The sequence below is a fragment of the Hermetia illucens genome, chromosome 2 (genome assembly GCF_905115235.1).
Source record: "Hermetia illucens chromosome 2, iHerIll2.2.curated.20191125, whole genome shotgun sequence".
Taxonomy (NCBI): Eukaryota; Metazoa; Arthropoda; class Insecta; order Diptera; family Stratiomyidae; genus Hermetia; species Hermetia illucens.
In genome coordinates this window covers 87,167,183-87,188,518 of record NC_051850.1, presented here as the reverse complement: position 1 = coordinate 87,188,518, position 21,336 = coordinate 87,167,183, and the positions used below count along the sequence as shown (strand labels likewise).

At 48.1% G+C, this 21,336-nt stretch overlaps 1 protein-coding gene across 1 annotated transcript in view; it reads left to right on the top strand.

The window, feature by feature from the left end:
- Window positions 1–21,336, top strand: part of LOC119648490 (titin-like) — an 84,581-nt gene that overhangs the window by 55,880 nt on the left and 7,365 nt on the right. The window contains exons 7-10 of the mRNA XM_038050256.1: window positions 825–3,749; window positions 3,807–9,089; window positions 10,155–16,805; window positions 16,863–18,854. Of these exons, the coding sequence (XP_037906184.1) occupies window positions 825–3,749; window positions 3,807–9,089; window positions 10,155–16,805; window positions 16,863–18,854 (16,851 nt within the window). The remainder of the gene's footprint in view (window positions 1–824; window positions 3,750–3,806; window positions 9,090–10,154; window positions 16,806–16,862; window positions 18,855–21,336) is intronic.

Genomic DNA, 21,336 nt, shown 5'->3' with positions numbered 1-21,336 from the left:
TGCCAATAAAATACGCTCCAGGTATGGATGGAATTTTCATTTGGACTCCATCTGGTTCTCATGGCTTATTCGGTTTAATTAGTGGAACTACAAAAAACTATCATGAATATTTGCTCAATACCTCTTTGAGCTTGCAAAACCATTGAAGTAGAAAACACGCAGGACAATTCCCAGCTCGGTTGCAAGAGGCCGTAAGAGAACGAAACTGGCGATTGAGAAAGGCTAACCTGAGCTCAATGCGGCAACGATCATGTTTGACTTGCTCATTTTCAACATAAATTCGCCACGTGAAATGATTTACATTCCACATGTTTTTATTAAATTGTGTTTGTTTTCAACTTCAAATCATTCGGCTTGAATTTTCGTTCGGAAGTTCTACTGGTTCTTAAAAAATATGATACGCTTTCTGGTAAGCTGCAATCTACAATGCTAAGAGTATTGTCATTAGTGCTTTTAGTTTTCTTTTCCTAATTTATTGCAGCTACTTACTTATACACATCTTTCATACATACATAAGCATAAGAACTATACTTACTTTATAATAGTATATAACAATATGCCATTATTTTCTTTATTACTTAACCGAACGCACATTATGTAATATAAATTGAGTATTAAATGATAATATATTCCTTAAACTGTTTTATTATACATTTCATGCTGCATATGAAATCTATATATTGCAAACGGTATGGAATTTACCCTAAAACACAAAACTACCACTTTTTTCAATGCCAATATAAAATCCGTAAAAATATGCCACAAATATTCTTTCAATGCTGGTGTCCTTGAATTTACGCAACCAAACATCTTTGCCAAATCAGAGGATTCAGCACTGTCCGGTCAAGATGACGGTTCCACAATAGACACAGAAGAGTTTCGTGAATGTTTGGATAGTAGGAAGAAGGAAGAAAACAGAACAAGGAACGTCGGTATTTCGAAGCGTAGTGAAAATCTCGACCATGATCGCAAACCTTTCATGGCGTCCAGCGAGGACTTTGAAACTGAAAGCATCCCGTCGGTGTCCGAGGAGAGCGACATTCCAAATAAGCAATCACGTCAAATGATCGAAAAAAATAAAAAGGACTTAAGTTTACATCTAAATCAAAACAAGGATGGAACAAGTGATTCATCAACTGGAGATAAGTTGAAAAGCTGTGGTACATCGCCGTTTGCCTACACTGAAGCTAGTCCTGAGGAATTTCATATCAGAAATGAACTGCCGTCCTTAAAATTAGTCATCGGTAGAAAAGAACTGAAAACTAAGGATGCTTCGGCAGTTACCGAGAGCCGCCTCACCCTCTACGGTCGCCAGGACGTTGAAATATCAATTAGCTCTCAGTCTCGTATTAGCGTTACCACCACAAACAATGGCAAAGATGGCAGTAAAACAACAAAACAAATCAGAGAGCATGTCTCGACTGATTTCCAAGACGACCAGAAACGCTATAAAATCCAGAAAACATCTGAACTTATTGAAGATGCCAAGGAACGAAAGCGCGAGGAAGTTAATTTCGCAAAGAAAAAGTCTGTGCACCTCTATGAAAGTGTAGATTCAAACAGCGCATCGCCAGCTTCTGAACGAAGTGTTTCACATCATATAACCGATACAGGAATATCTATAACCCGGGGATTCACAGATACGGCTACAAGTCCAGGAGTGCACAGCTCGTCCGACAATATAAGCGATAAACAGAACCTTGGCTTCATCACAGACACAGCCCTAGATGTTGAAATTGAAGAAACTGAACTAACAGACGCGGGACTCAGTCCGATTCAGCCTGACGAAATGGATATGCATCAGATTCATATGCCACCTTCTGAAGAAGAATCCAAATATTCAAATCAAGGTACAAGCCCCGTGGATTTTGAAGAAATGGTTGATACATCCGAAGCTGGAACCATTACAGACAAGGTTGAACTGAAGGATGCCTCTTTAAGTCCAGTAGAAATCCAATCTACTGAAGACCAGCCGCTCAAAGAAAAAGTTATCTTAATAGATGATGAAATCTTGATGAAACGCAAGGGTTCTGGTGACGTTAGAGCTAAAGTTAGAATTTTAGAAGAAAATTCTAGAAAATCGTCAGGAATACAGGCGAAAGTACTGGATATAAAAGACGTCAAAGAAATAAAGGAAGACATCAATGTTAAAAAAATCCCTTTGATTACATCGGACAGTAGAAAACAGACGGAAGTTAAGCCAGAAGTCGATAATATTGTAAGCGAACATATTCCGCCAATCCATGACATAATTTCGAAAATTGAGCGTCAAATATCCCAAGGATCACCATCTCACAAACCTACTGTGAAACCCCCGGCTGACTACGCAGACATTAAAGAAATTGAAGAACAAATAATAGTTGAAAAAACTCCAGAAGAAAAGATATTATCATGCCTAATAGGAACAGTCACGAGCCAGCAAGACCTTGAACGTGCGAAAGAACATGCTGAGCATATGCAAGAACTTGGAGAACCAATTTGCGAAATTGTTTGCCAAAAAGTCAAAGTCTCTGAACTGAAAGAGCTGTTTGAAGATGAAACACATGCGGAACAACGCACGGGTAATTTAGTAGACCCCAGAAATGATTTAGAGGAACCTCTTCCTGCAAAAGAACTCACCGCTTTTGCTACAGAAGACTATGCTAGCGCGAAGTATCGCTATGAAATGAAGGAACCCGACAGACCACCAACCTTTACTTCAACAAACCACTCCCAACCAACTGACAGAGAACCCATCGTAGACGATAGATCAGTAGTTTCAGAAATTTCCACTGAAGAAAAATTACCTTTCTATACCAAAATCATGAAACAAACACGATCAGATTTAGATAGACAGCCGCAAGACCATGTCATTACACTAATTTCAAAAACCGCATCACAAATATCACGCACATTCATAGAAACTAAACTGAAAGAGGAACAATCAAACGTCCGGGAAACCACCACGTACCAGTTAACGAAAACAGTTACCGACGAAACACAAACAACACCTAGTATAGCAACTGACGCTCAAAGCACTGACCAAACCGAAGATATAAAACATATACCTGATAGGAAACAAATACTAACTGATGATGCATACAACACACACTACTTCTGCGCGGAAAAGTCGACTGAATACCACACTCCCCCCCCGGAATATCTACAACAGCCCAAGTCTCATATAGCTCCAACCACACCATCTCTACAAGACAAGAACGAAGATCACGACCGCAAATTACCCACGCTAACATCTGACACTTCCAAACTGGTATCTCCTGTCCAAGACACCCAACAGCCTGATGACAAGCAGCAACCTCAATTGCCCATAACCCACAAAGCAACTGTGTCCCCAACTGAAAGTAGAGAGCAATCTCCAGAACCAGAACCCCACAAACCTTCAATTACTTCTCAGTTTACTAGTGTTACTAAGACGACCGTGACGGAAATTGTGCACCATGCACATGATGTTTCTCGCAAGCCCCAATCGGAGTCCCCTTCTTCATCAAGAGAGTCATCGCCTGAGCCTGAATCTCATATCTCCAAGCCCGTGCTTCCCGAACAGACAGAGAAAGCCCCTGACGACCTAAAGAAATTACCGTTGCCATTACCATTGCACCCAACTGAAAAGGAGCCCTCATCTCCAGTTGAAAGTGACAAAGCATCTCCAGAACCCCAGTCCAAGGCACCTTCACTCCTTTCTCAAATGACCAGTGTCACTAAAACGACTGTCACAGAAATTTTAAAGGAAACTGGTGATCTTCCTTCTGATCGCGAACCACAACCAAAATCTGTGTCAAGAGAACCGTCACCTGAGCCTAAACTCCATGCTGTCAAGCCTACCGAATTGGTGGAGGACAAGGAAAAACCTCAAGATTCGGAGAAGCCATCGCTTCCCGAAACCCGAAAACAAGTCCCATCTCCAACTGAGACTAGGGATGTTTTATCGGAACCAGAGAAACAGCAGCCTGACTTCACCTCCGTTACAAAGACAACCGTCACACAGATTGTACGCAAAACGGAGGGTGTTCCTGCTGACACTGAACGTCGGTCTCCATCGCCATCAAGGGAACCGTCACCAGAGCCTAAGTCTGATGCATTGAAACCCGTTTCACCTGTCCACGGGAAAGAACAGCCTGACGAGTTGAAGCCACTCCCATTGGCCACAGGTCATCCAGGAACTCCATCCCCAACTAAGAGTAAGGAGCCATCTCCAGAAATCGAGCCCCACAAACTCCCAAGTATTCCTCAATCCACCCGTGACGCGGAACCACACCATGTTCCTAGCAAGCCCGAACCGGTGTCTCCATCTTTGACCAAGCAACCAGAACCTGAGCGTAAGCCTGATACGTCCAAACTCGTGTCTCCTGTCCAAGACACCCAACAGCCTGATGACAAGCAGCAACCTCAATTGCCCATAACCCACAAAGCAACTGTGTCCCCAACTGAAAGTAGAGAGCAATCTCCAGAACCAGAACCCCACAAACCTTCAATTACTTCTCAGTTTACTAGTGTTACTAAGACGACCGTGACGGAAATTGTGCACCATGCACATGATGTTTCTCGCAAGCCCCAATCGGAGTCCCCATCTTCATCAAGAGAGTCATCGCCTGAGCCTGAATCTCATATCTCCAAGCCCATGCTTCCCGAACAGACAGAGAAAGCCCCTGACGACGTAAAGAAATTACCGTTGCCATTACCATTGCACCCAACTGAAAAGGAGCCCTCATCTCCAGTTGAAAGTGACAAAGCATCTCCAGAACCCCAGTCCAAGGCACCTTCACTCCTTTCTCAAATGACCAGTGTCACTAAAACGACTGTCACAGAAATTTTAAAGGAAACTGGTGATCTTCCTTCTGATCGCGAACCACAACCAAAATCTGTGTCAAGAGAACCGTCACCTGAGCCTAAACTCCATGCTGTCAAGCCTACCGAATTGGTGGAGGACAAGGAAAAACCTCAAGATTCGGAGAAGCCATCGCTTCCCGAAACCCGAAAACAGGTCCCATCTCCAACTGAGACTAGGGATGTTTTATCGGAACCAGAGAAGCAGCAGCCTGACTTCACCTCCGTTACAAAGACAACCGTCACACAGATTGTACGCAAAACGGAGGGTGTTCCTGCTGACACTGAACGTCGGTCTCCATCGCCATCAAGGGAACCTTCACCAGAGCCTAAGTCTGATGCATTGAAACCCGTTTCACCTGTCCACGGGAAAGAACAGCCTGACGAGTTGAAACCACTCCCATTGGCCCCAGGTCATCCAGGAACTCCATCCCCAACTAAGAGTAAGGAGCCATCTCCAGAAATCGAGCCCCACAAACTCCCAAGTATTCCTCAATCCACCCGTGACGCGGAACCACACCATGTTCCTAGCAAGCCCGAACCGGTGTCTCCATCTTTGACCAAGCAACCAGAACCTGAGCGTAAGCCTGATACGTCCAAACTCGTGTCTCCTGTCCAAGACACCCAACAGCCTGATGACAAGCAGCAACCTCAATTGCCCATAACCCACAAAGCAACTGTGTCCCCAACTGAAAGTAGAGAGCAATCTCCAGAACCAGAACCCCACAAACCTTCAATTACTTCTCAGTTTACTAGTGTTACTAAGACGACCGTGACGGAAATTGTGCACCATGCACATGATGTTTCTCGCAAGCCCCAATCGGAGTCCCCATCTTCATCAAGAGAGTCATCGCCTGAGCCTGAATCTCATATCTCCAAGCCCGTGCTTCCCGAACAGGCAGAGAAAGCCCCTGACGACCTAAAGAAATTACCGTTGCCATTACCATTGCACCCAACTGAAAAGGAGCCCTCATCTCCAGTTGAAAGTGACAAAGCATCTCCAGAACCCCAGTCCAAGGCACCTTCACTCCTTTCTCAAATGACCAGTGTCACTAAAACGACTGTCACAGAAATTTTAAAGGAAACTGGTGATCTTCCTTCTGATCGCGAACCACAACCAAAATCTGTGTCAAGAGAACCGTCACCTGAGCCTAAACTCCATGCTGTCAAGCCTACCGAATTGGTGGAGGACAAGGAAAAACCTCAAGATTCGGAGAAGCCATCGCTTCCCGAAACCCGAAAACAAGTCCCATCTCCAACTGAGACTAGGGATGTTTTATCGGAACCAGAGAAGCAGCAGCCTGACTTCACCTCCGTTACAAAGACAACCGTCACACAGATTGTACGCAAAACGGAGGGTGTTCCTGCTGACACTGAACGTCGGTCTCCATCGCCATCAAGGGAACCTTCACCAGAGCCTAAGTCTGATGCATTGAAACCCGTTTCACCTGTCCACGGGAAAGAAGAGCCTGACGATTTGAAACCACTCCCATTGGCCCCAGGTCATCCAGGAACTCCATCCCCAACTAAGAGTAAGGAGCCATCTCCAGAAATCGAGCCCCACAAACTCCCAAGTATTCCTCAATCCACCCGTGACGCGGAACCACACCATGTTCCTAGCAAGCCCGAACCGGTGTCTCCATCTTTGACCAAGCAACCAGAACCTGAGCGTAAGCCTGATACGTCCAAACTCGTGTCTCCTGTCCAAGACACCCAACAGCCTGATGACAAGCAGCAACCTCAATTGTCCATAACCCACAAAGCAACTGTGTCCCCAACTGAAAGTAGAGAGCAATCTCCAGAACCAGAACCCCACAAACCTTTAATTACTTCTCAGTTTACTAGTGTTACTAAGACGACCGTGACGGAAATTGTGCACCATGCACATGATGGTTCTCGCAAGCCCCAATCGGAGTCCCCATCTTCATCAAGAGAGTCATCGCCTGAGCCTGAATCTCATATCTCCAAGCCCGTGCTTCCCGAACAGACAGAGAAAGCCCCTGACGACCTAAAGAAATTACCGTTGCCATTACCATTGCACCCAACTGAAAAGGAGCCCTCATCTCCAGTTGAAAGTGACAAAGCATCTCCAGAACCCCAGTCCAAGGCACCTTCACTCCTTTCTCAAATGACCAGTGTCACTAAAACGACTGTCACAGAAATTTTAAAGGAAACTGGTGATCTTCCTTCTGATCGCGAACCACAACCAAAATCTGTGTCAAGAGAACCGTCACCTGAGCCTAAACTCCATGCTGTCAAGCCTACCGAATTGGTGGAGGACAAGGAAAAACCTCAAGATTCGGAGAAGCCATCGCTTCCCGAAACCCGAAAACAGGTCCCATCTCCAACTGAGACTAGGGATGTTTTATCGGAACCAGAGAAGCAGCAGCCTGACTTCACCTCCGTTACAAAGACAACCGTCACACAGATTGTACGCAAAACGGAGGGTGTTCCTGCTGACACTGAACGTCGGTCTCCATCGCCATCAAGGGAACCTTCACCAGAGCCTAAGTCTGATGCATTGAAACCCGTTTCACCTGTCCATGGGAAAGAAGAGCCTGACGATTTGAAACCACTCCCATTGGCCCCAGGTTATCCAGGAACTCCATCCCCAACTAAGAGTAAGGAGCCATCTCCAGAAATCGAGCCCCACAAACTCCCAAGTATTCCTCAATCCACCCGTGACGCGGAACCACACCATATTCCTAGCAAGCCCGAACCGGTGTCTCCATCTTTGACCAAACAACCAGAACCTGAGCGTAAGCCTGATACGTCCAAAATCGTGTCTCCTGTCCAAGGCACCCAACAGCCTGATGACAAGCAGCAACCTCAATTGCCCATAACCCACAAAGCAACTGTGTCCCCAACTGAAAGTAGAGAGCAATCTCCAGAACCAGAACCCCACAAACCTTCAATTACTTCTCAGTTTACTAGTGTTACTAAGACGACCGTGACGGAAATTGTGCACCATGCACATGATGTTTCTCGCAAGCCCCAATCGGAGTCCCCATCTTCATCAAGAGAGTCATCGCCTGAGCCTGAATCTCATATCTCCAAGCCCGTGCTTCCCGAACAGACAGAGAAAGCCCCTGACGACCTAAAGAAATTACCGTTGCCATTACCATTGCACCCAACTGAAAAGGAGCCCTCATCTCCAGTTGAAAGTGACAAAGCATCTCCAGAAGCCCAGCCCAAGGCACCTTCACTCCTTTCTCAAGTGACCAGTGTCACTAAGACGACTGTCACAGAAATTTTAAAGGAAACTGGTGATCTTCCTTCTGATCGCGAACCACAACCAAAATCTGTGTCAAGAGAACCGTCACCTGAGCCTAAACTCCATGCTGTCAAGCCTACCGAATTGGTGGAGGACAAGGAAAAACCTCAAGATTCGGAGAAACCATCGCTTCCCGAAACCCGAAAACAAGTCCCATCTCCAACTGAGACTAGGGATGTTTTATCGGAACCAGAGAAACAGCAGCCTGACTTCACCTCCGTTACCAAGACAACCGTCACACAGATTGTACGCAAAACGGAGGGTGTTCCTGCTGACACTGAACGTCGGTCTCCATCGCCATCAAGGGAACCTTCACCAGAGCCTAAGTCTGATGCATTGAAACCCGTTTCACCTGTCCACGGGAAAGAACAGCCTGACGAGTTGAAGCCACTCCCATTGGCCCCAGGTCATCCAGGAACTCCATCCCCAACTAAGAGTAAGGAGCCATCTCCAGAAATCGAGCCCCACAAACTCTCAAGTATTCCTCAATCCACCCGTGACGCGGAACCACACCATGTTCCTAGCAAGCCCGAACCGGTGTCTCCATCTTTGACCAAGCAACCAGAACCTGAGCGTAAGCCTGATACGTCCAAACTCGTGTCTCCTGTCCAAGACACCCAACAGCCTGATGACAAGCAGCAACCTCAATTGCCCATAACCCACAAAGCAACTGTGTCCCCAACTGAAAGTAGAGAGCAATCTCCAGAACCAGAACCCCACAAACCTTCAATTACTTCTCAGTTTACTAGTGTTACTAAGACGACCGTGACGGAAATTGTGCACCATGCACATGATGTTTCTCGCAAGCCCCAATCGGAGTCCCCTTCTTCATCAAGAGAGTCATCGCCTGAGCCTGAATCTCATATCTCCAAGCCCGTGCTTCCCGAACAGACAGAGAAAGCCCCTGACGACCTAAAGAAATTACCGTTGCCATTACCATTGCACCCAACTGAAAAGGAGCCCTCATCTCCAGTTGAAAGTGACAAAGCATCTCCAGAAGCCCAGCCCAAGGCACCTTCACTCCTTTCTCAAGTGACCAGTGTCACTAAAACGACTGTCACAGAAATGTTAAAGAAAACTGGTGATCTTCCTTCTGATCGCGAACCACAACCAAAATCTGTGTCAAGAGAACCGTCACCTGAGCCTAAACTCCATGCTGTCAAGCCTACCGAATTGGTGGAGGACAAGGAAAAACCTCAAGATTCGGAGAAGCCATCGCTTCCCGAAACCCGAAAACAAGTCCCATCTCCAACTGAGACTAGGGATGTTTTATCGGAACCAGAGAAACATCAGCCTGACTTCACCTCCGTTACAAAGACAACCGTCACACAGATTGTACGCAAAACGGAGGGTGTTCCTGCTGACACTGAACGTCGGTCTCCATCGCCATCAAGGGAACCGTCACCAGAGCCTAAGTCTGATGCATTGAAACCCGTTTCACCTGTCCATGGGAAAGAAGAGCCTGACGAGTTGAAACCACTCCCATTGGCCCCAGGTCATCCAGGAACCCCATCCCCAACTAAGAGTAAGGAGCCATCTCCAGAAATCGAGCCCCACAAACTCTCAAGTATTCCTCAATCCACCCGTGACGCGGAACCACACCATGTTCCTAGCAAGCCCGAACCGGTGTCTCCATCTTTGACCAAGCAACCAGAACCTGAGCGTAAGCCTGATACGTCCAAACTCGTGTCTCCTGTCCAAGACACCCAACAGCCTGATGACAAGCAGCAACCTCAATTGCCCATAACCCACAAAGCAACTGTGTCCCCAACTGAAAGTAGAGAGCAATCTCCAGAACCAGAACCCCGCAAACCTTCAATTACTTCTCAGTTTACTAGTGTTACTAAGACGACCGTGACGGAAATTGTGCACCATGCACATGATGTTTCTCGCAAGCCCCAATCGGAGTCCCCATCTTCATCAAGAGAGTCATCGCCTGAGCCTGAATCTCATATCTCCAAGCCCATGCTTCCCGAACAGACAGAGAAAGCCCCTGACGACCTAAAGAAATTACCGTTGCCATTACCATTGCACCCAACTGAAAAGGAGCCCTCATCTCCAGTTGAAAGTGACAAAGCATCTCCAGAACCCCAGTCCAAGGCACCTTCACTCCTTTCTCAAATGACCAGTGTCACTAAAACGACTGTCACAGAAATTTTAAAGGAAACTGGTGATCTTCCTTCTGATCGCGAACCACAACCAAAATCTGTGTCAAGAGAACCGTCACCTGAGCCTAAACTCCATGCTGTCAAGCCTACCGAATTGGTGGAGGACAAGGAAAAACCTCAAGATTCGGAGAAGCCATCGCTTCCCGAAACCCGAAAACAGGTCCCATCTCCAACTGAGACTAGGGATGTTTTATCGGAACCAGAGAAGCAGCAGCCTGACTTCACCTCCGTTACAAAGACAACCGTCACACAGATTGTACGCAAAACGGAGGGTGTTCCTGCTGACACTGAACGTCGGTCTCCATCGCCATCAAGGGAACCTTCACCAGAGCCTAAGTCTGATGCATTGAAACCCGTTTCACCTGTCCACGGGAAAGAAGAGCCTGACGAGTTGAAACCACTCCCATTGGCCCCAGGTCATCCAGGAACTCCATCCCCAACTAAGAGTAAGGAGCCATCTCCAGAAATCGAGCCCCACAAACTCCCAAGTACTCCTCAATCCACCCGTGACGCGGAACCACACCATGTTCCTAGCAAGCCCGAACCGGTGTCTCCATCTTTGACCAAGCAACCAGAACCTGAGCGTAAGCCTGATACGTCCAAACTCGTGTCTCCTGTCCAAGACACCCAACAGCCTGATGACAAGCAGCAACCTCAATTGCCCATAACCCACAAAGCAACTGTGTCCCCAACTGAAAGTAGAGAGCAATCTCCAGAACCAGAACCCCACAAACCTTTAATTACTTCTCAGTTTACTAGTGTTACTAAGACGACCGTGACGGAAATTGTGCACCATGCACATGATGGTTCTCGCAAGCCCCAATCGGAGTCCCCATCTTCATCAAGAGAGTCATCGCCTGAGCCTGAATCTCATATCTCCAAGCCCGTGCTTCCCGAACAGACAGAGAAAGCCCCTGACGACCTAAAGAAATTACCGTTGCCATTACCATTGCACCCAACTGAAAAGGAGCCCTCATCTCCAGTTGAAAGTGACAAAGCATCTCCAGAACCCCAGTCCAAGGCACCTTCACTCCTTTCTCAAATGACCAGTGTCACTAAAACGACTGTCACAGAAATTTTAAAGGAAACTGGTGATCTTCCTTCTGATCGCGAACCACAACCAAAATCTGTGTCAAGAGAACCGTCACCTGAGCCTAAACTCCATGCTGTCAAGCCTACCGAATTGGTGGAGGACAAGGAAAAACCTCAAGATTCGGAGAAGCCATCGCTTCCCGAAACCCGAAAACAAGTCCCATCTCCAACTGAGACTAGGGATGTTTTATCGGAACCAGAGAAGCAGCAGCCTGACTTCACCTCCGTTACAAAGACAACCGTCACACAGATTGTACGCAAAACGGAGGGTGTTCCTGCTGACACTGAACGTCGGTCTCCATCGCCATCAAGGGAACCTTCACCAGAGCCTAAGTCTGATGCATTGAAACCCGTTTCACCTGTCCATGGGAAAGAAGAGCCTGACGATTTGAAGCCACTCCCATTGGCCCCAGGTTATCCAGGAACTCCATCCCCAACTAAGAGTAAGGAGCCATCTCCAGAAATCGAGCCCCACAAACTCCCAAGTACTCCTCAATCCACCCGTGACGCGGAACCACACCATGTTCCTAGCAAGCCCGAACCGGTGTCTCCATCTTTGACCAAGCAACCAGAACCTGAGCGTAAGCCTGATACGTCCAAACTCGTGTCTCCTGTCCAAGACACCCAACAGCCTGATGACAAGCAGCAACCTCAATTGCCCATAACCCACAAAGCAACTGTGTCCCCAACTGAAAGTAGAGAGCAATCTCCAGAACCAGAACCCCACAAACCTTTAATTACTTCTCAGTTTACTAGTGTTACTAAGACGACCGTGACGGAAATTGTGCACCATGCACATGATGGTTCTCGCAAGCCCCAATCGGAGTCCCCATCTTCATCAAGAGAGTCATCGCCTGAGCCTGAATCTCATATCTCCAAGCCCGTGCTTCCCGAACAGACAGAGAAAGCCCCTGACGACCTAAAGAAATTACCGTTGCCATTACCATTGCACCCAACTGAAAAGGAGCCCTCATCTCCAGTTGAAAGTGACAAAGCATCTCCAGAACCCCAGTCCAAGGCACCTTCACTCCTTTCTCAAATGACCAGTGTCACTAAAACGACTGTCACAGAAATTTTAAAGGAAACTGGTGATCTTCCTTCTGATCGCGAACCACAACCAAAATCTGTGTCAAGAGAACCGTCACCTGAGCCTAAACTCCATGCTGTCAAGCCTACCGAATTGGTGGAGGACAAGGAAAAACCTCAAGATTCGGAGAAGCCATCGCTTCCCGAAACCCGAAAACAAGTCCCATCTCCAACTGAGACTAGGGATGTTTTATCGGAACCAGAGAAGCAGCAGCCTGACTTCACCTCCGTTACAAAGACAACCGTCACACAGATTGTACGCAAAACGGAGGGTGTTCCTGCTGACACTGAACGTCGGTCTCCATCGCCATCAAGGGAACCGACACCAGAGCCTAAGTCTGATGCATTGAAACCCGTTTCACCTGTCCATGGGAAAGAAGAGCCTGACGAGTTGAAACCACTCCCATTGGCCCCAGGTCATCCAGGAACTCCATCCCCAACTAAGAGTAAGGAGCCATCTCCAGAAATCGAGCCCCACAAACTCTCAAGTATTCCTCAATCCACCCGTGACGCGGAACCACACCATGTTCCTAGCAAGCCCGAACCGGTGTCTCCATCTTTGACCAAGGAACCAGAACCTGAGCGTAAGCCTGATACGTCCAAACTCGTGTCTCCTGTCCAAGACACCCAACAGCCTGATGACAAGCAGCAACCTCAATTGCCCATAACCCACAAAGCAACTGTGTCCCCAACTGAAAGTAGAGAGCAATCTCCAGAACCAGAACCCCACAAACCTTCAATTACTTCTCAGTTTACTAGTGTTACTAAGACGACCGTGACGGAAATTGTGCACCATGCACATGATGGTTCTCGCAAGCCCCAATCGGAGTCCCCATCTTCATCAAGAGAGTCATCGCCTGAGCCTGAATCTCATATCTCCAAGCCCGTGCTTCCCGAACAGACAGAGAAAGCCCCTGACGACCTAAAGAAATTACCGTTGCCATTACCATTGCACCCAACTGAAAAGGAGCCCTCATCTCCAGTTGAAAGTGACAAAGCATCTCCAGAACCCCAGTCCAAGGCACCTTCACTCCTTTCTCAAATGACCAGTGTCACTAAAACGACTGTCACAGAAATTTTAAAGGAAACTGGTGATCTTCCTTCTGATCGCGAACCACAACCAAAATCTGTGTCAAGAGAACCGTCACCTGAGCCTAAACTCCATGCTGTCAAGCCTACCGAATTGGTGGAGGACAAGGAAAAACCTCAAGATTCGGAGAAGCCATCGCTTCCCGAAACCCGAAAACAAGTCCCATCTCCAACTGAGACTAGGGATGTTTTATCGGAACCAGAGAAGCAGCAGCCTGACTTCACCTCCGTTACAAAGACAACCGTCACACAGATTGTACGCAAAACGGAGGGTGTTCCTGCTGACACTGAACGTCGGTCTCCATCGCCATCAAGGGAACCTTCACCAGAGCCTAAGTCTGATGCATTGAAACCCGTTTCACCTGTCCATGGGAAAGAAGAGCCTGACGATTTGAAGCCACTCCCATTGGCCCCAGGTTATCCAGGAACTCCATCCCCAACTAAGAGTAAGGAGCCATCTCCAGAAATCGAGCCCCACAAACTCCCAAGTATTCCTCAATCCACCCGTGACGCGGAACCACACCATATTCCTTGCAAGCCCGAACCGGTGTCTCCATCTTTGACCAAACAACCAGAACCTGAGCGTAAGCCTGATACGTCCAAAATCGTGTCTCCTGTCCAAGGCACCCAACAGCCTGATGACAAGCAGCAACCTCAATTGCCCATAACCCACAAAGCAACTGTGTCCCCAACTGAAAGTAGAGAGCAATCTCCAGAACCAGAACCCCACAAACCTTCAATTACTTCTCAGTTTACTAGTGTTACTAAGACGACCGTGACGGAAATTGTGCACCATGCACATGATGTTTCTCGCAAGCCCCAATCGGAGTCCCCTTCTTCATCAAGAGAGTCATCGCCTGAGCCTGAATTTCATATCTCCAAGCCCGTGCTTCCCGAACAGACAGAGAAAGCCCCTGACGACCTAAAGAAATTACCGTTGCCATTACCATTGCACCCAACTGAAAAGGAGCCCTCATCTCCAGTTGAAAGTGACAAAGCATCTCCAGAACCCCAGTCCAAGGCACCTTCACTCCTTTCTCAAATGACCAGTGTCACTAAAACGACTGTCACAGAAATTTTAAAGGAAACTGGTGATCTTCCTTCTGATCGCGAACCACAACCAAAATCTGTGTCAAGAGAACCGTCACCTGAGCCTAAACTCCATGCTGTCAAGCCTACCGAATTGGTGGAGGACAAGGAAAAACCTCAAGATTCGGAGAAGCCATCGCTTCCCGAAACCCGAAAACAAGTCCCATCTCCAACTGAGACTAGGGATGTTTTATCGGAACCAGAGAAGCAGCAGCCTGACTTCACCTCCGTTACAAAGACAACCGTCACACAGATTGTACGCAAAACGGAGGGTGTTCCTGCTGACACTGAACGTCGGTCTCCATCGCCATCAAGGGAACCGTCACCAGAGCCTAAGTGTGATGCATTGAAACCCGTTTCACCTGTCCATGGGAAAGAAGAGCCTGACGAGTTGAAACCACTCCCATTGGCCCCAGGTCATCCAGGAACTCCATCCCCAACTAAGAGTAAGGAGCCATCTCCAGAAATCGAGCCCCACAAACTCTCAAGTATTCCTCAATCCACCCGTGACGCGGAACCACACCATGTTCCTAGCAAGCCCGAACCGGTGTCTCCATCTTTGACCAAGCAACCAGAACCTGAGCGTAAGCCTGATACGTCCAAACTCGTGTCTCCTGTCCAAGACACCCAACAGCCTGATGACAAGCAGCAACCTCAATTGCCCATAACCCACAAAGCAACTGTGTCCCCAACTGAAAGTAGAGAGCAATCTCCAGAACCAGAACCCCACAAACCTTCAATTACTTCTCAGTTTACTAGTGTTACTAAGACGACCGTGACGGAAATTGTGCACCATGCACATGATGGTTCTCGCAAGCCCCAATCGGAGTCCCCATCTTCATCAAGAGAGTCATCGCCTGAGCCTGAATCTCATATCTCCAAGCCCGTGCTTCCCGAACAGACAGAGAAAGCCCCTGACGACCTAAAGAAATTACCGTTGCCATTACCATTGCACCCAACTGAAAAGGAGCCCTCATCTCCAGTTGAAAGTGACAAAGCATCTCCAGAACCCCAGTCCAAGGCACCTTCACTCCTTTCTCAAATGACCAGTGTCACTAAAACGACTGTCACAGAAATTTTAAAGGAAACTGGTGATCTTCCTTCTGATCGCGAACCACAACCAAAATCTGTGTCAAGAGAACCGTCACCTGAGCCTAAACTCCATGCTGTCAAGCCTACCGAATTGGTGGAGGACAAGGAAAAACCTCAAGATTCGGAGAAGCCATCGCTTCCCGAAACCCGAAAACAAGTCCCATCTCCAACTGAGACTAGGGATGTTTTATCGGAACCAGAGAAGCAGCAGCCTGACTTCACCTCCGTTACAAAGACAACCGTCACACAGATTGTACGCAAAACGGAGGGTGTTCCTGCTGACACTGAACGTCGGTCTCCATCGCCATCAAGGGAACCTTCACCAGAGCCTAAGTCTGATGCATTGAAACCCGTTTCACCTGTCCATGGGAAAGAAGAGCCTGACGATTTGAAGCCACTCCCATTGGCCCCAGGTTATCCAGGAACTCCATCCCCAACTAAGAGTAAGGAGCCATCTCCAGAAATCGAGCCCCACAAACTCCCAAGTATTCCTCAATCCACCCGTGACGCGGAACCACACCATATTCCTTGCAAGCCCGAACCGGTGTCTCCATCTTTGACCAAACAGCCAGAACCTGAGCGTAAGCCTGATACGTCCAAAATCGTGTCTCCTGTCCAAGGCACCCAACAGCCTGATGACAAGCAGCAACCTCAATTGCCCATAACCCACAAAGCAACTGTGTCCCCAACTGAAAGTAGAGAGCAATCTCCAGAACCAGAACCCCACAAACCTTCAATTACTTCTCAGTTTACTAGTGTTACTAAGACGACCGTGACGGAAATTGTGCACCATGCACATGATGTTTCTCGCAAGCCCCAATCGGAGTCCCCATCTTCATCAAGAGAGTCATCGCCTGAGCCTGAATCTCATATCTCCGAGCCCGTGCTTCCCGAACAGACAGAGAAAGCCCCTGACGACCTAAAGAAATTACCATTGCACCCAACTGAAAAGGAGCCCTCATCTCCAGTTGAAAGTGACAAAGCATCTCCAGAACCCCAGTCCAAGGCACCTTCACTCCTTTCTCAAATGACCAGTGTCACTAAAACGACTGTCACAGAAATTTTAAAGGAAACTGGTGATCTTCCTTCTGATCGCGAACCACAACCAAAATCTGTGTCAAGAGAACCGTCACCTGAGCCTAAACTCCATGCTGTCAAGCCTACCGAATTGGTGGAGGACAAGGAAAAACCTCAAGATTCGGAGAAGCCATCGCTTCCCGAAACCCGAAAACAAGTCCCATCTCCAACTGAGACTAGGGATGTTTTATCAGAACCAGAGAAGCAGCAGCCTGACTTCACCTCCGTTACAAAGACAACCGTCACACAGATTGTACGCAAAACGGAGGGTGTTCCTGCTGACACTGAACGTCGGTCTCCATCGCCATCAAGGGAACCGTCACCAGAGCCTAAGTCTGATGCATTGAAACCCGTTTCACCTGTCCATGGGAAAGAAGAGCCTGACGAGTCGAAACCACTCCCATTGGCACCAGGTCATCCAGGAACTCCATCCCCAACTAAGAGCAAGGAGCCATCTCCAGAAATCGAGCCCCACAAACTCTCAAGTATTCCTCAATCCACCCGTGACGCGGAACCACACCATGTTCCTAGCAAGCCCGAACCGGTGTCTCCATCTTTGACCAAGCAACCAGAACCTGAGCGTAAGCCTGATACGTCCAAACTCGTGTCTCCTGTCCAAGACACCCAACAGCCTGATGACAAGCAGCAACCTCAATTGCCCATAACCCACAAAGCAACTGTGTCCCCAACTGAAAGTAGAGAGCAATCTCCAGAACCAGAACCCCACAAACCTTCAATTACTTCTCAGTTTACTAGTGTTACTAAGACGACCGTGACGGAAATTGTGCACCATGCACATGATGTTTCTCGCAAGCCCCAATCGGAGTCCCCTTCTTCATCAAGAGAGTCATCGCCTGAGCCTGAATCTCATATCTCCAAGCCCGTGCTTCCCGAACAGACAGAGAAAGCCGCTGACGACCTAAAGAAATTACCATTGCACCCAACTGAAAAGGAGCCCTCATCTCCAGTTGAAAGTGACAAAGCATCTCCAGAACCCCAGTCCAAGGCACCTTCACTCCTTTCTCAAGTGACCAGTGTCACTAAGACGACTGTCACAGAAATTTTAAAGGAAACTGGTGATCTTCCTTCTGATCGCGAACCACAACCAAAATCTGTGTCAAGAGAACCGTCACCTGAGCCTAAACTCCATGCTGTCAAGCCTACCGAATTGGTGGAGGACAAGGAAAAACCCCAAGATTCGGAGAAGCCATCGCTTCCCGAAACCCGAAAACAAGTCCCATCTCCAACTGAGACTAGGGATGTTTTATCGGAACCAGAGAAGCAGCAGCCTGACTTCACCTCCGTTACAAAGACAACCGTCACACAGATTGTACGTAAAACGGAGGGTGTTCCTGCTGACACTGAACGTCGGTCTCCATCGTCATCAAGGGAACCTTCACCAGAGCCTAAGTCTGATGCATTGAAACCCGTTTCACCTGTCCATGGGAAAGAAGAGCCTGACGATTTGAAGCCACTCCCATTGGCCCCAGGTTATCCAGGAACTCCATCCCCAACTAAGAGTAAGGAGCCATCTCCAGAAATCGAGCCCCACAAACTCCCAAGTATTCCTCAATCCACCCGTGACGCGGAACCACACCATATTCCTAGCAAGCCCGAACCGGTGTCTCCATCTTTGACCAAACAACCAGAACCTGAGCGTAAACCTGATACGTCCAAACTCGTGTCTCCTGTCCAAGGCACCCAACAGCCTGATGACAAGCAGCAACCTCAATTGCCCATAACCCACAAAGCAACTGTGTCCCCAACTGAAAGTAGAGAGCAATCTCCAGAACCAGAACCCCACAAACCTTCAATTACTTCTCAGTTTACTAGTGTTACTAAGACGACCGTGACGGAAATTGTGCACCATGCACATGATGTTTCTCGCAAGCCCCAATCGGAGTCCCCATCTTCATCAAGAGAGTCATCGCCTGAGCCTGAATCTCATATCTCCAAGCCCGTGCTTCCCGAACAGACAGAGAAAGCCCCTGACGACCTAAAGAAATTACCATTGCACCCAACTGAAAAGGAGCCCTCATCTCCAGTTGAAAGTGACAAAGCATCTCCAGAACCCCAGTCCAAGGCACCTTCACTCCTTTCTCAAATGACCAGTGTCACTAAAACGACTGTCACAGAAATTTTAAAGGAAACTGGTGATCTTTCTTCTGATCGCGAACCACAACCAAAATCTGTGTCAAGAGAACCGTCACCTGAGCCTAAACTCCATGCTGTCAAGCCTACCGAATTGGTGGAGGACGAGGAAAAACCTCAAGATTCGGAGAAGCCATCGCTTCCCGAAACCCGAAAACAAGTCCCATCTCCAACTGAGACTAGGGATGTTTTATCGGAACCAGAGAAGCAGCAGCCTGACTTCACCTCCGTTACAAAGACAACCGTCACACAAATTGTACGTAAAACGGAGGGTGTTCCTGCTGACACTGAACGTCGGTCTCCATCGTCATCAAGGGAACCGTCACCAGAGCCTAAGTCTGATGCATTGAAACCCGTTTCACCTGTCCATGGGAAAGAAGAGCCTGGCGATTTGAAGCCACTCCCATTGGCCCCAGGTTATCCAGGAACTCCATCCCCAACTAAGAGTAAGGAGCCATCTCCAGAAATCGAGCCCCACAAACTCCCAAGTATTCCTCAATCCACCCGTGACGCGGAACCACACCATATTCCTAGCAAGCCCGAACCGGTGTCTCCATCTTTGACCAAACAACCAGAACCTGAGCGTAAGCCTGATACGTCCAAACTCGTGTCTCCTGTCCAAGACACCCAACAGCCTGATGACAAGCAGCAACCTCAATTGCCCATAACCCACAAAGCAACTGTGTCCCCAACTGAAAGTAGAGAGCAATCTCCAGAACCAGAACCCCACAAACCTTCAATTACTTCTCAGTTTACTAGTGTTACTAAGACGACCGTGACGGAAATTGTGCACCATGCACATGATGTTTCTCGCAAGCCCCAATCGGAGTCCCCATCTTCATCAAGAGAGTCATCGCCTGAGCCTGAATCTCATATCTCCAAGCCCGTGCTTCCCGAACAGACAGAGAAAGCCCCTGACGACCTAAAGAAATTACCGTTGCCATTACCATTGCACCCAACTGAAAAGGAGCCCTCATCTCCAGTTGAAAGTGACAAAGCATCTCCAGAACCCCAGTCCAAGGCACCTTCACTCCTTTCTCAAATGACCAGTGTCACTAAAACGACTGTCACAGAAATTTTAAAGGAAACTGGTGATCTTCCTTCTGATCGCGAACCACAACCAAAATCTGTGTCAAGAGAACCGTCACCTGAGCCTAAACTCCATGCTGTCAAGCCTACCGAATTGGTGGAGGACAAGGAAAAACCTCAAGATTCGGAGAAGCCATCGCTTCCCGAAACCCGAAAACAGGTCCCATCTCCAACTGAGACTAGGGATGTTTTATCGGAACCAGAGAAGCAGCAGCCTGACTTCACCTCCGTTACAAAGACAACCGTCACACAGATTGTACGCAAAACGGAGGGTGTTCCTGCTGACACTGAACGTCGGTCTCCATCGCCATCAAGGGAACCTTCACCAGAGCCTAAGTCTGATGCATTGAAACCCGTTTCACCTGTCCACGGGAAAGAACAGCCTGACGAGTTGAAGCCACTCCCATTGGCCCCAGGTCATCCAGGAACTCCATCCCCAACTAAGAGTAAGGAGCCATCTCCAGAAATCGAGCCCCACAAACTCCCAAGTATTCCTCAATCCACCCGTGACGCGGAACCACACCATGTTCCTAGCAAGCCCGAACCGGTGTCTCCATCTTTGACCAAGCAACCAGAACCTGAGCGTAAGCCTGATACGTCCAAACTCGTGTCTCCTGTCCAAGACACCCAACAGCCTGATGACAAGCAGCAACCTCAATTGCCCATAACCCACAAAGCAACTGTGTCCCCAACTGAAAGTAGAGAGCAATCTCCAGAACCAGAACCCCACAAACCTTCAATTACTTCTCAGTTTACTAGTGTTACTAAGACGACCGTGACGGAAATTGTGCACCATGCACATGATGTTTCTCGCAAGCCCCAATCGGAGTCCCCATCTTCATCAAGAGAGTCATCGCCTGAGCCTGAATCTCATATCTCCAAGCCCGTGCTTCCCGAACAGACAGAGAAAGCCCCTGACGACCTAAAGAAATTACCGTTGCCATTACCATTGCACCCAACTGAAAAGGAGCCCTCATCTCCAGTTGAAAGTGACAAAGCATCTCCAGAAGCCCAGCCCAAGGCACCTTCACTCCTTTCTCAAGTAACCAGTGTCACTAAAACGACTGTCACAGAAATGTTAAAGAAAACTGGTGATCTTCCTTCTGATCGCGAACCACAACCAAAATCTGTGTCAAGAGAACCGTCACCTGAGCCTAAACTCCATGCTGTCAAGCCTACCGAATTGGTGGAGGACAAGGAAAAACCTCAAGATTCGGAGAAGCCATCGCTTCCCGAAACCCGAAAACAAGTCCCATCTCCAACTGAGACTAGGGATGTTTTATCAGAACCAGAGAAGCAGCAGCC